Source organism: Cricetulus griseus, chromosome 5 (assembly GCF_003668045.3).
Source record: "Cricetulus griseus strain 17A/GY chromosome 5, alternate assembly CriGri-PICRH-1.0, whole genome shotgun sequence".
NCBI lineage: Eukaryota > Metazoa > Chordata > Mammalia > Rodentia > Cricetidae > Cricetulus > Cricetulus griseus.
This window is the reverse complement of record NC_048598.1, coordinates 179,781,190-179,793,940: the sequence shown is the minus strand read 5'-3', so window position 1 is coordinate 179,793,940 and position 12,751 is coordinate 179,781,190. Positions and strand designations below refer to the sequence as shown.

At 43.3% G+C, this 12,751-nt stretch overlaps 2 gene segments (V, D, J or C); both read right to left on the bottom strand.

Annotated features, from left to right (window-relative positions):
* Positions 1-7,373: 7,373 nt before the first annotated feature.
* Positions 7,374-8,014, bottom strand: LOC113831690. The segment is given in 2 exon segments: positions 7,374-7,840; positions 7,939-8,014. Coding segments are annotated over 2 exon segments (513 nt in total).
* An 862-nt stretch (positions 8,015-8,876) lies between these two features.
* On the bottom strand, positions 8,877-12,249 carry LOC118239016. The segment is given in 3 exon segments: positions 8,877-9,048; positions 11,798-12,128; positions 12,204-12,249. Coding segments are annotated over 3 exon segments (549 nt in total).
* Between the last annotated feature and the right edge of the window lie 502 nt (positions 12,250-12,751).

The following is a 12,751-nucleotide window of genomic DNA, read 5'->3' as shown; positions in this document are numbered from 1 at the left end:
GTAGGTAGGTCTTCATTGGCTGTGTGGGACTCAAACATAATTCTTAGCAGAGAAATGTTTGCTTGTGTAAGTATGCATCCTAGATTTCAGACATGAGACGGTGGCCCCAGTGTGTGACAAGGTAAGGAGGATCACCCCTGTAAAATTGTGTTAAGGATTCCTGTAAATATCCCTTATTCGATATCCAAAGAATGTTTTCTGTGTTGTTCAATAATACAGAGTAAAGATCTTTGTTAAGTTTGAACACACACACACACACACACACACACATGCACGCACAGAGAGAGACAGACAGAGAGAGAGAGTGAAAGAGAGAGAGAGAGAGAGAGAGAGAGAGAGAGAGAGAGAGAGAGAAGAGAGAGAGAGAGAGAAATTGAGAAATAGGGATGGAGAGATGGAAACAGAGATCCAGACACATGTGACAGAAATATATTAACAAATTATACAGAGGGAGAGTGAAACAGAGAAGTCAAATCTAACCTTGCTCTTGGCTAAATGACATCTAGAGAAGTCTTTGATTTCTTTCCTCAATGTGACATGGAAGGATTACTGCTGAGTCTAAGTTTATTATGAATGTGTTTGAATCCACTCCTTCTAGAATCTTGAGTGAGGAATCACTAATGAAATGAATACATTCGTTTGGTGCCCTGATTTGGGGGCATACAATGTGTCAGTGAGGCATTTTGTAGGACACAGCATCAGGAAAGAGTAGAATGAAGTCAAGAGAGGAAAGATCCCATGGTGAGGATATTAACTTTGGTAATCCCAGTAATGAAAAGCATCAGGAGCCAGGACATTTCCCAAAAGCTCCTCCCTCTTCAACCTTCATGGTGGAGATTTCCCAGAGTAAAGGGAGACTTGCATTTCTCAGTTCTGAAGCAGTAGGAGGCAGATCCATGCCCTAAGGGAAACCTTTTTTTTCCTTGTTTATTTTCCTGTAGGTAGTTCAGTTTGATTCTACTTCAACATCTCCACAAGGAAAGATCAGGGTTTCCTGTGGACCAGGTCACACCTGTCCCTTCTCACCCTGGCTCTCAAACTGATCTCACTGTGGGAATCTCTAACACTTAAGCTCCTGCATCTGCACAGTTCTGGCATCCTCTCCACTATTGCTGGAATTCTTAGCTGGTGTCACCCTTGTGGATTCATGGGAATTATCCCAGCACCAGGTTTCTCCCATCTTGGCTCTCTTTATTAAGATTCCACTTTCATGGCTCTTCCAATGCATCCCTAACCCACTCAACCATCCTGCTCCCTCATGGCCTCCTCCCCCTACACTCCTCCCTATCCACCCTTCCCCATCCACAGTTTATCCAGAAGATCTCATCTAATTTACCTTCAGGAATATTTTCTTGCCCCCAACCTTGTTTGCCTGCTCCCAGAAATGAGAAATGGTGTGGATCATGTTGTCTGGACACTGCTCTGTGAAAAGGAAGATGACCTCCTCTCCTCTGTTCATAGACCAAGCTAAACCTTCCTTCCGTGCCCGCTCTGCACTATTGAGTCTGAGGATTGGCTGTTATTAGAAAATCCTTACAACTGAGGACAGTCTGGGGGACTTGGATGGCCTTTTTGGATGGTCATTCACTTCTTCATCCCTGGAAATCTCATATCTGATTCCTTCATTCTATGAATGACCTTTAGGCTATGGGTTTCCATAATGGGGACAGTTCTCATCAATGGAGAGGCAGCTGGCCAGTGCAGGTTCAGAGGGACACCAACCACTCTGCTTTCTCTGCCATTGTGTGTGTGATACTATGATGGAGGTCATTTAATTCAGACATTCTGTCTCATCTTTGGTTTGTTCAAATTTTCCTAATTTTCAGAGAGAATTAGAAAAAATATCACAGAATGCAATGTAAGGCTTGTTAAATGAAGGGTTTATATGAGACCACTCAGACTACTGATTTTATTTTAATTATGTGAGTGGGGCACTGTGTGTCATTGTGTGTCCTTGGGTTAGGTTTCCATTCCCGTGACACTGTGCGAGGACAGCACAAATCACAGGCCCAGTCAATCTGATCACATAAGTTTCAATTCACTTCTATTTGGGAGACGGTTAGCGCTCAGTGTGAAAACTTGAGAGTTTACTAGATATGGTATTTTATTCATTTATCTATTTTTATAAATTCAAATTAGGAATAAGCTTGCTTCACATGTCAATCCCTTCAGCCTCTCCCACTCCCTCCCATCCACTCCAACTCTCACCCCAAACTCCCACCTGTTGCCACCCCTTACGCCCTCCACTCCCCAGGAAGGATAGGGCCCTCAATGGGGGCTCTCCAAAGTCCACCACATCATCATTGGCCGGGCCTAGGCCTCCCCCATGTGTTTAGGAAGAGAGAGCATCCCTTCCCATGGGTTGGGCTCTCAAAGTCCCTTCTTACACCAGAGAAAATTACTGACCAACTAGAGTGTGGAGGCCTCCTCATTGACATCCATGTTTAAGGGCCTAGATCAGCCCTGTGCTGGCCTCCCAGACAGCAGTCTGGGGTCCATGTGCTCCCCCTTGTTTGGGCCATCTATTTCTGTGGGTTTCACCAGCCTGGTCCCGACCCTTTTGATCTTCATTCCTCCCTCTCTGCAATGGGGTTCCAGAGTTCAGATCACTGTATATCTCTGGGTGTCTGCCTCTGCTTCCATTAGCCTCAGGATGAGGGCTCTAGGATGGCATATAAAGTAGTCATCAGCCTCATTATCTGGGAAGAGCATATAGGGTATCCTCTTCACCACTGCTTAGGTTGTTCTTTGTCTTTTCTTGGATCTTTCTCTCATGGTGTACACACTTTCATAATTTTTATGCTCTCATGGTTGCATTCCTCAGTATGTGTACATACACAAGCAAACATTTCTCTGCTTACTGTTCATGTTTGAGTCCCACACAGCCAATGAAGACCTGCCTGACAGCAATCCCTGGACACCCTGGAAAGAAAATGGGCCACACCTCCTCGACTGCACTGGATCCAACTTGCTCCATTTCAGCTGACACTCCGGCCAGAGGTTCGGGTACTGACTTCAATCAAGTTGAGGATTTCAAGCGAGATCTTCAATCAAGTAATCCCATCTAACATGGACTGGATACTAACATTTTCTTTCTACAGGACCCCACATGACTATCATCGTCCCATTTCAGCAGGAAGTAACTTGGAGAATGCTACGCCCCCTTTCCCCATTGTTGTCACTTAGGATAGTGTGTATACCTAGTTAGGAATAGCTTCCTATTGTTTATGACTTTGGGGTTTAGTTATATTTTACCTTTATACTGTTAAGTTTTAATCCTCTTTTAGACTAAAAGGGGAATTGTAGGGGAAGCTGTAGCCACGCCTTCTTAGGGGCTGGCTACGGGAGTACCTGAGGGCTTGTGAGGGTGTGGTCAGAGTGAGTAGGGGGACTGCGTTTTCGGTTTCCGTTTCTCTTTTTGCTTCTTGCTGTACAGACTACCACCGGCTGGCTGGTTCGCTCTGTAAGTAAGGCTTTTCCCTATTAAATACCCTTATATTTCTACCTGACTCCGTATTGGTAATTTCCTACTATAGTCATCCTTGTAGATTTCTGGAAATCTCCCTAGATCCAGATCTCTCCTCGGACCTATAATGGCTCCCTCTGTTATGGAATCTCTCATCCTGCTCTCCTCTATTCTTCCCACAACTCAACATTTATGCTCCTCCATTTCCACGTCTCCCCTCCTCTTCTCATCCTCTCAGTACGACATCTCCCTCTCCCCTGCCCTCATGCTCTCAGTTAGGTCAGGAGATCCTGGCCTTTCCCATTCTCTGGGGTCCATGTTTTTTACTAGAGTTCTTCTTGTTTCCTGTTTTCTTTGGTGAAGAGGATTTGAGGTTGGTAACACTTAGCTCTAGGTCTAAAATTCATATATGAGTGAGTACATACCATGTTTGTATTTTGACTGGGTTACCTCACTCAGGATGGTTTCTTCTAGTTCCATCAATTTGCATGCAAATTTCAAGATTCCATTGCTTTTTTCTGCTGAGTAGTACTCCAATAAAAATGTACCACATTTTCTCTATCCATTCTTCAGTTGAGGGGCATCTAGTTTTCTTCCAGATTCTGACTATTACACACAATGCTGCTATGAGCCTGGTTGAACATACATCCTTGTTGTATGAACATACATGTTTGGGTATATGTCCAAGAAAGGAATTGCTGGATCTTGAGGTAGACTGATTCCATTTTTGTAAGCAACAGCCATATTGATTTCCAGAGTGGTCTTACAAGTTTGCACTCCCACCAGCAATGAAGGAGTGTTCCTTTTTCTCCACATGCTCTCCAGCATAGATTGTCACTGGTGTTTTTGATTTTAGCCATTCTGGCCAGTGTAAGATGGTATCTCAGAGTCGTTTTGAGTTGCATTTCTCTGATGGCCAAGGATTTTGAGCACTTTCTTAAGTGTCTTTCAGCCATTTCAGATTCCTCTGTACCCCATCCATTCCAGTTTCTCCCCTTTGGACAGCCTGATCCAGATCCAGCAATAACCACTGGTGATGGAGTAGCCAGTGACAGAGCAAGTCATGGCTGGGCTATTTATTTATGAGCATAGGGAGGCCTCATCTACATTTCCTGCTGCACAATGAGTTCTGTGGGGAAGCATTAGCCATGAATGTCTTCAGCAGATAAGTAGACAAAACTGAGAAAATGGGAAATAATTAAGGATTTACCTATTATTTATTACATGTTTGTGATATAATCCAAAGTCTTATTTTATTGTGTTATGGACTACACACACGCTTTTGCCTGATTCGTGTCACAGAGGCCAATAAAATAAAGTTTTGATGATTTAGGAAGGAATAGTAATGTTTTATGAATATTGAATCCAGGTATTAAATTGTAGGAAATGATTCCAAGGAGGTATCTTAGTGCAGATTCATGAAGTCAACTGGTATGTGACACTCAGTTTCAAAAAATAAACACATTTAAGTTGTATTATTTTTCTGTAAATAACTTTTGAAAATTTACACGTGTTTCTTTTGTGTGGAGTGGGCTGTGTTTCATGCAGTGCTCCTGTATATTAGGTCAGTATTTCTGAACATCCACAAAGTAATAAAGGAGCATGTCTGAGAGTACACAGAGATCTTAACACTCCACTGTGGAACCCTGCTCTGAAATCCTTCCAACTCTCCAGTCCTGCCCCTACCCCTCTACTGAATGGAGGTGACTCTCAGCATGAAGAGCCTTGAAATCCCCTCTCCATGGGACAAGTGTACCAGCTCCTAGTTTTCCAACTGAGGAAATCATTCTACCATAGGCAAACTCTCTACATGGTGACAGGGAAGGCTTTTGAGTTGTGTCATTTCTGTTCTATAGCATCCCCATGAGAGTGACAGATCCTAGGAAGTAACTGAACTCATCTCTGTGAGATCTTGTGTCCTTCAAGACATGGGCTCTAGATGAAATAGAGAGGTCTCCTGGGTCTTGCTTGTGGTTAACTGACAGGAAAAAAAAACCACAGAGTAGAGTCAGGGAACACGCTAGCTGTCCCCTCTCTGCACGTGTTCTTCAGGTCTGCACAATTAATTTACTTTGTTTTTCCTTTTTGCTGTCTCCTAACAATGCTACTGACCAGATGACTGTGGTGCTATTTGCTGAGTGACAAGTGACACACTGGTAGAGTCTCCTCAAGCAGCACCATGGAGGATGGGGTGGAAAGACTGAGAGAGTCAGATACAGAGAGGAATGTTCTGTAGTGCTGACTTTTGTGAAGACAATGACATCACAACCATGAACAAGCAGATTCTGTGACATCCTGCAGTGAAGAAAGGCACAAGTAAAGGAAGAGAAACAGAATGAGAAGGTTGTCAGTAGGAGAGGTAGACGGAGAAAAGATTGCAGAGGAAGCTGAATATGCTTACGATTCTTTCTTTTCCTATACAGAATTGTTAAAAATATATCAATATGTTTTCTCCACTGCATTGATTCCTTACTCTGTTAAACATTTCCAAACACACATGAACTCCTTGTCCTGCCATCTGTCTGTGCTGTCATGAGGAAAGTTTTCACTTGTTATCCCCACCGACATTATATTGTCTTTTAGTGTTTCCATTTTGTGTAAATGACACATGCTTCCTTCTTGTCGCTATTTTTAATATAAATGTCTTAACAAAACTTTCTCAAGTCTCTGGTGGGGCCAGGGGATTGCCTCTTCATGGATCCTCCACAATCCACAAGCCACTAAGCACAATGTGGCTTTGTCAACTGTGACTGAAGCTAAGCTGTCCTCAGAGCACATCAGGTAATGAGGACTCTTCTATCTTTTCACCTTGAGAAAGGAGTTACTAAAGGATGGGTGTGTGCAGTTCATGAATGGGATTCACTGTTGTTCACAGAATCAGGCGTGAAATTATGTAGATGTTAAACACAAGTTTTGAGAATTAAACCTCTTCTCACATAAATACTGTTCAGTGAAAATATTTAATTTATAATGATAATTAGGTATTGATGGGAAAACAAGAAACTATTTTCTCCTTTGCTGTGAGGTAGGGTTAGTGTGGGGCCTCCTGGAGAGAGGACACCTGGAGCAGAACTTTCCTGAGGCAAGGTTCAGTTGCAGGTGGGCAATTATCAGGAAGAAGGACAATTCACCTCACAGGGACCAGGGCACTGGGTCCCAGAATTCAGTGCTCAGCAGGAAATCTATCTGTCAGTGTCTGCGAACTGGCTCAAGATGGAGGAACGGAATAACATCAGAAATCCTTCATCTACAGAATATTAATATTTTGATTTAGCAGACATATCCCCAGTTTAACCAGGACTCTTTTAACTTTTAAGATTCTATGAAAAAACAGAGAAGAAAAAGTCAGGAAAACTGGGACAGACCATTTTCCCACAACTGTCCCCAATGGGCACAGGAGCTACAGGCTGATCCTCAGCTGAGATTAATGTGAGCGGCTCCCATCAATGCTGAGAAAAGAGGTCACAGGTGTTCCAGAGGAACAAACTCTAGTAGGATATATGATGAGGATGAAAGGTATTCATTAAGTAGCAGATAATGGCTCAGCTCTGTTACTGAGGTGCACAGTTCTCAGGAAAACAGACATATGTGAGACCTGTTAGGGTGTCCAGTCACACAGTGTGCCTTCTCTGAATTCCCCTAATACCAAACACCTCACCAACACCCAGGACCTTCACTAACATTTGATCCCGGTGACATCAGCAGCCATTTCTGCAGACAGCAGTGATTTTTAGCATTTATTTTATTTAGACCACGTGTGTGTCCGTGTGTGTGTGTGTCCGTGTGTGTGTGTGTGTGTGTGTGTGTGTGTGTTTGTGTGTGTGTGTAGGAAAATCTGAACTCTGTTTTTTCCTTTCTTACAGAACCCAAGTTCAGAGAGCATTATGGGAAAGAATCAGATGGAGTGTCAGCTGAGACTGAGAACCCAGGAACACTCAGTTACTTCTCCACCTGTTCCTGCAATGTGCTGGTTTTCCCTTGCGCAGTGCGCTCCTTGCTGGTTCTGAGCGCTCCTGCAGGGAGGTTTTTCTCTGGGTTCACACTGAAGTCCTCTCAATGTGTCTCTAGTACAGTAATAAATGGCGGTGTCCTCGGCTCTTAAGATGTTCATTTGCAGGTAGAGGCTGCTTTTCGAGTCGTCTCTTGAGATGGTGAATCTGTCTTTCACGGACTCCACATAGTATGTTACATAATTGTTACCCTTGGTTCCAATTTGTGCAACCCACTCCAGCCCCTTCCCTGGAGCCTGGCGGACCCAGTTCATCCAGGCATCACTAAATGTGAATCCAGAGGCTGCACAGGAGAGTTTCAGGGACTTTCCAGGCTGCACCAAGCCTCCCCCCGACTCCACCAGCTGAACCTCACACTGGACACCTGTGAAAAGAGAATTGTGTCAGTAAACTCTCACAAATGTCCACTGTCCCTCTCACTCCTGTCCACTCACACAGTATCTATTCTTATGTGTAAATTACCTTTGAAGAGGGCAGCAAGGAAAACCCAGGTCAGTCTCAACTCCATGCTGTGTGTTGCGTGTTTAGTGATGACCACAGAATGGGAGAACCTGTGAGTCCAGAGCCGGGTGCTTCTGTCTATGCTCAGCATCAGCGCTGCTTTTCATGGGCAGAGGAGGGCATTATTTGCATGTTTTTTCAGGTATATCATAAACTCAGAGGCTCGAGCCTTAGTGAAGACAAATAATGTCACAACTTTTTGAGACAAAATTAGGAACCAAGTGGTGTTTATAACATCAAAGCATTAATCATTTCTCCAGTCAGTGATCTCTCATTAGGTGGCCCAGCTGATTCTGTGGATTTTTCCATCATGATCTTGACCCCTTTGTTCATATCATCCTTCCTCCCTCACTTAGATTGCACGCCCGGAGCTTGGCCCATTGGTTAGTTGTGGATTTCTGCATCTGCTTCTATCTGTTTATGGTAGAGGGTTAAAGCTTCACTGGGGTTGAGGATTGTAGTCTGTGTATCTTTTGCTTCATTCCTGGTATCCATTTATGATTGAGTACACACTATATTTGTTTTATGGGAATGGGTTTCCTCAATCAGGCTGGTTTTTTTCTAGCTTAGTTCCTTTGTCTGCAAATTTTATTACATCTTTGTTTGTTACTGCTGAGTAGTACTTCGTTGTATAAATATATCACAGATACTTCATCCATTATTTGCTTAAGGGGCATCTAGGTTATTACCAAGTTCTGGATTTTACAAACAATGCTGCTATGAATGTAGTTGCTGCTTCTGTATTTTTAGGTCTCATGCCAACTCCAATCTACTTTTTACACTTGGCTTCCTGAGTTCCTGGTTTCTCACTAGGAAGACCACACTGCTTAAGTTTTTCTTCCCTTTTCCAGCCATTTAATGTTTTCCCATCTTTCCTAGAAAGTTAGCACACTGTCATGTCATTGCCGCATGGGGTCCATACCTACTTCTTCCTCCTTCCTGACTGTGGAAAGTAGAGGAAACACAAGCTGATGGAAGAAGCGTCTTCCCATACTTCCTCCTCCCTCCTCAACTCCCAAGTCCACCGATCCGTATTCACCACCTTGCTGTCTTTTGAAAACAAATGGGATTCTAGTGAATAAAATATAAAAAAGTAAAATTAGATAAAAAATAACGCATTTGAACAGGACAAAGCAAACCAAAAACTGAATGGCAAGAGCCCAAGAAAAGGCACAAGAAACAGGTGTGGTTGCAGAAACCACCTGAGTTATTTACTCAGGAATCCCATAAAAAGACAAAATGAGAAGCTGTTCTATATAGGCAAAGAACACTAGAATACAATAAGAGATAAATAGATAAATGCATAAAATAGAAATAAAGCCATATGATATCATGACACAGGAAACCTCACAAAGGTATTTGAATTAGATCCTGTAAGCAACTTAAATTTGAATTTTTGTTTGCATTAATTATTAGTTTGGTGAAACCTGTGTTTCAATTCGCACTACTGTACATCAGGGTCAGTAGATTCAAACATTTTCAAACTAATGAAGGAACCATGTGTGTCTCTAAGAACTCTGGTGCCTCCACTAGGGACCGTGATCTTGTGTCCCTCCATCCCTCCAGTCCTGTCCCCTCCCAGGAAATGAAACTCTATCCTGATTGGGTGAGACTCAGCATGAAGAACCTTGAGGTTGCCTCTCCATAAGATAAGACTGTCCAGTCCTGGCTTCCAATTGAGGTATTTATGAGATGTACTGTCTCCATGGTGACAGAGAGGACCTTTGAACTGTGTCATTTCCTTTTCTGTAGCAGTCCGAGGAGAGTGACAGAGTCTAGGAACTAACTGATCTTGTGTCCTTCTAGGGGAGGATTCTAACTGCCATAGGAGATGGTCTCCTGGGCCTTGTATGTGGTTAACTGAGAGGAGTAAACTCTGAGTAGATTCAGGAAACACCTTGCTGGCCCCTCTATGCTTACCCCTCAGGCTGTGCATAGCTAAATTTATTTGCTTTTACTTTCAGTGTCTCATGGCAAAAATACTTACCAATGTCAGTGACCATGTGGACTTGATGTCATTTGGAAAATCACAATATACAATTTTGGACCTCTATAATTATTTGACAGATCTTGGTCTCCAATTGATTAATCTCACCCCATATAGGGATTGCTCTGAAATGTTTGTAGACAGTTAAATGTGCTGTCAGAAACCATGTACAGTTCAGGAAGGTTATCCTAGGAATCCTGTGTGACTGTGATGAATCATGGCAGCCATAAGATGAAGTTCTGTGGAGGATGGAATCTTTACTTCTCCTTGAGAGATCCAGTGTGTCCCCACCAAAGTCAGCCCTATTCAACTTACATGGGTCCATCCAGTTCAAATATAACAACACCCAACATTCTTACCACGTTTAATCTTTCTGTGGATGGTTCCCTGGAATTCACAGATAATGGAACCCCTCTTCCCTTTCTATCCTGACTCTGTGGTTTATATCTGAGTAAGAGATTTCATGATGTTGCTGAAACTTTATGTTGCACACAGGACATTGAGGGGACACTGGGCCTTGGAGGACAGGAACTTTCTGTAATTAAAATACCCTGCAGCCATGCTATCAATGGCAGAATTATTTGTTCCTGTCGTTCAGCCTTTGTAGAGACAAGGTATGTGTGTTCTCCTAATGAAAACAGAAGAAAAACAAAAAAGCACAGATATAGAGAATTCATTAGATACAGATATGTGAAAGTTAGAGTCATAAATCAAGAGGGATTATAAGTGGCCCTTCACATCTCTAAAAACAAAAATCTCTCTCAGACACTCTTTCTCTCTATCTCCCTCTCTTTCTCTCATCTGCCTGTGTGTGTGTGTGTGTGTGTGTGTGTGTGTGTGTGTCTGTGTGTGTGTGTGTGTATGTGTGTGTGTTGTGTGTGTCTCTGTGTGTGTGTGTGTGTCTCTGTGTGTGTGTGTGTGTTTGTGTGTGTTTGTGCTTGTGTATGTGTTAGTGTGGGGTTGGTTGGGTTATCTTGTGTCATACACTGACGTCCTGTCATTGTCAGTCAGTGTCAATCCAAAACTTGTTGCAGAGACAATCCAATTTCAGGAAACAGGCAATGATCACCCAGGGCTCCTGATGACATCAAGGCCTCTCCCATCATCAGGTGAGGATCCCCCTGCTCAGGCCCAGTGTAATGTGAGCAGGAGCCCAGAATGCTGAGAGAGTAACAGACTCTATAACAGAGGACTTCACAGTGTGATATTCGGGGCATCTTCATCTCTCAATTGATAACAAATGTGATTACTACTAACAATGAAATCCAGGACTTCCTTATAAATGATTACAAAGAATATAAATTATGAGGAAAGGTAAAGGGACTCCCACAAATTTTTGGTAACAACTTCTACTAAAGTATTCGGTGTGCTGTTAAGTACATCAAACTGAATTTTGACATGTGTTTATGTTTGTTCTGATATTGCTGACCTATTTTCCTAGTCACATTCTTAATATAGTATATTCGCAGCTTCTTTATCAACAGTTCTAATGTCTTTAATTTAAATCACACACACACACACACACACACACACACACACACACACACACACACCATAATGTGTTGTCACAGCTTTTTATATTTTGTTTCATTAAAGAAGACACATATCAATGGAGGTGGTCACTGATAAAGATCTCATCAATTTGTGGTATAATGCAGTGCACACTCAGTCATTTTCAGATGTCATTTGGAAAAACTGACAAACACCTCATAGGACCATTAGGAGGAGGCTGAAACAGGACAGTCAGATTCATTATTTCTTTGTAAGTCTCCAGGCTGCTCTTCTGTGTCATCTCAGTCTCTGCTTCCTGCTCCTCCAGGTTTTCTGACACACTCAGGATGTGGTTGCAACACTGTGTCTCTCGCACAGTAATAGACTGCAGAGTCCTCAGATGTCAGGCTGTTGAGCTCCATGTAGGCTGTGCTGGAGGATGTGATACTGGTCATGGAGACCCGTCCTTGGAACTTCTGTGCATAGTTTGTGCTACCAGTTCTGGGGTTGAGACGTCCCATCCACTCCAGCCTCTGTCCAGTCTCCTGAATCACCCAAGGCATATAGTACTCGATGATGTTGTAGCCTGAAACCTTGCAGGGCACCTTCACTGAGGACCCAGGCCTTACCAGCTGAGACCCAGACTGCTGCACTTGGATCTCGCCTTGGACACCTGTGGAGAGAAGAAAAACTGGATGCTACTGTCACCTGAGCCTCTACTCAGGCCTGGAACTGGAGAGCCTCTTACCTGTAGCTGCTGCTACCAGGAAAAACAAGCTCCACCTCCAGCCCATGGTCAGGATGTATGCACTCAGGGACTGTGAGATGAGGTTAGTCACCTGTTGCTGTGGTCTATGGACATCTCAGTATTTAGCATCACGAATTCAGGTCATTTGCATATTCATGAGACAGTTAGCTGTTATTATCAAGACCTGATCCAGCCTGAGAAGAAGGCAGAAGCCTCCAAGTCAGACAGCAGGACACTGATTGACAAGTCCTAATACACTCTTATTGAATACATCCCATAAGTCATCCCTAAGCTCTTCACAGACAGACTCCTTCCCACTGGGACTGAAGTCTCCACTGTCATGTTCCTCAACCTGAGCCACACTGAATGGTCCATGAGCCAGCTGACCATCCTCAGTGTGAAATGTGTTTGTGACTCAGGGAACTTGCATTGAGGGCATTGAGTCCATCCTGGCCCACCAGGCTTTAGCAGAGGATATTGGAGAGTGTTGTTCAATCCTCATCAGATACCCGCAGGACCCATGGGACACCTCTAATATTAGCTGGCCA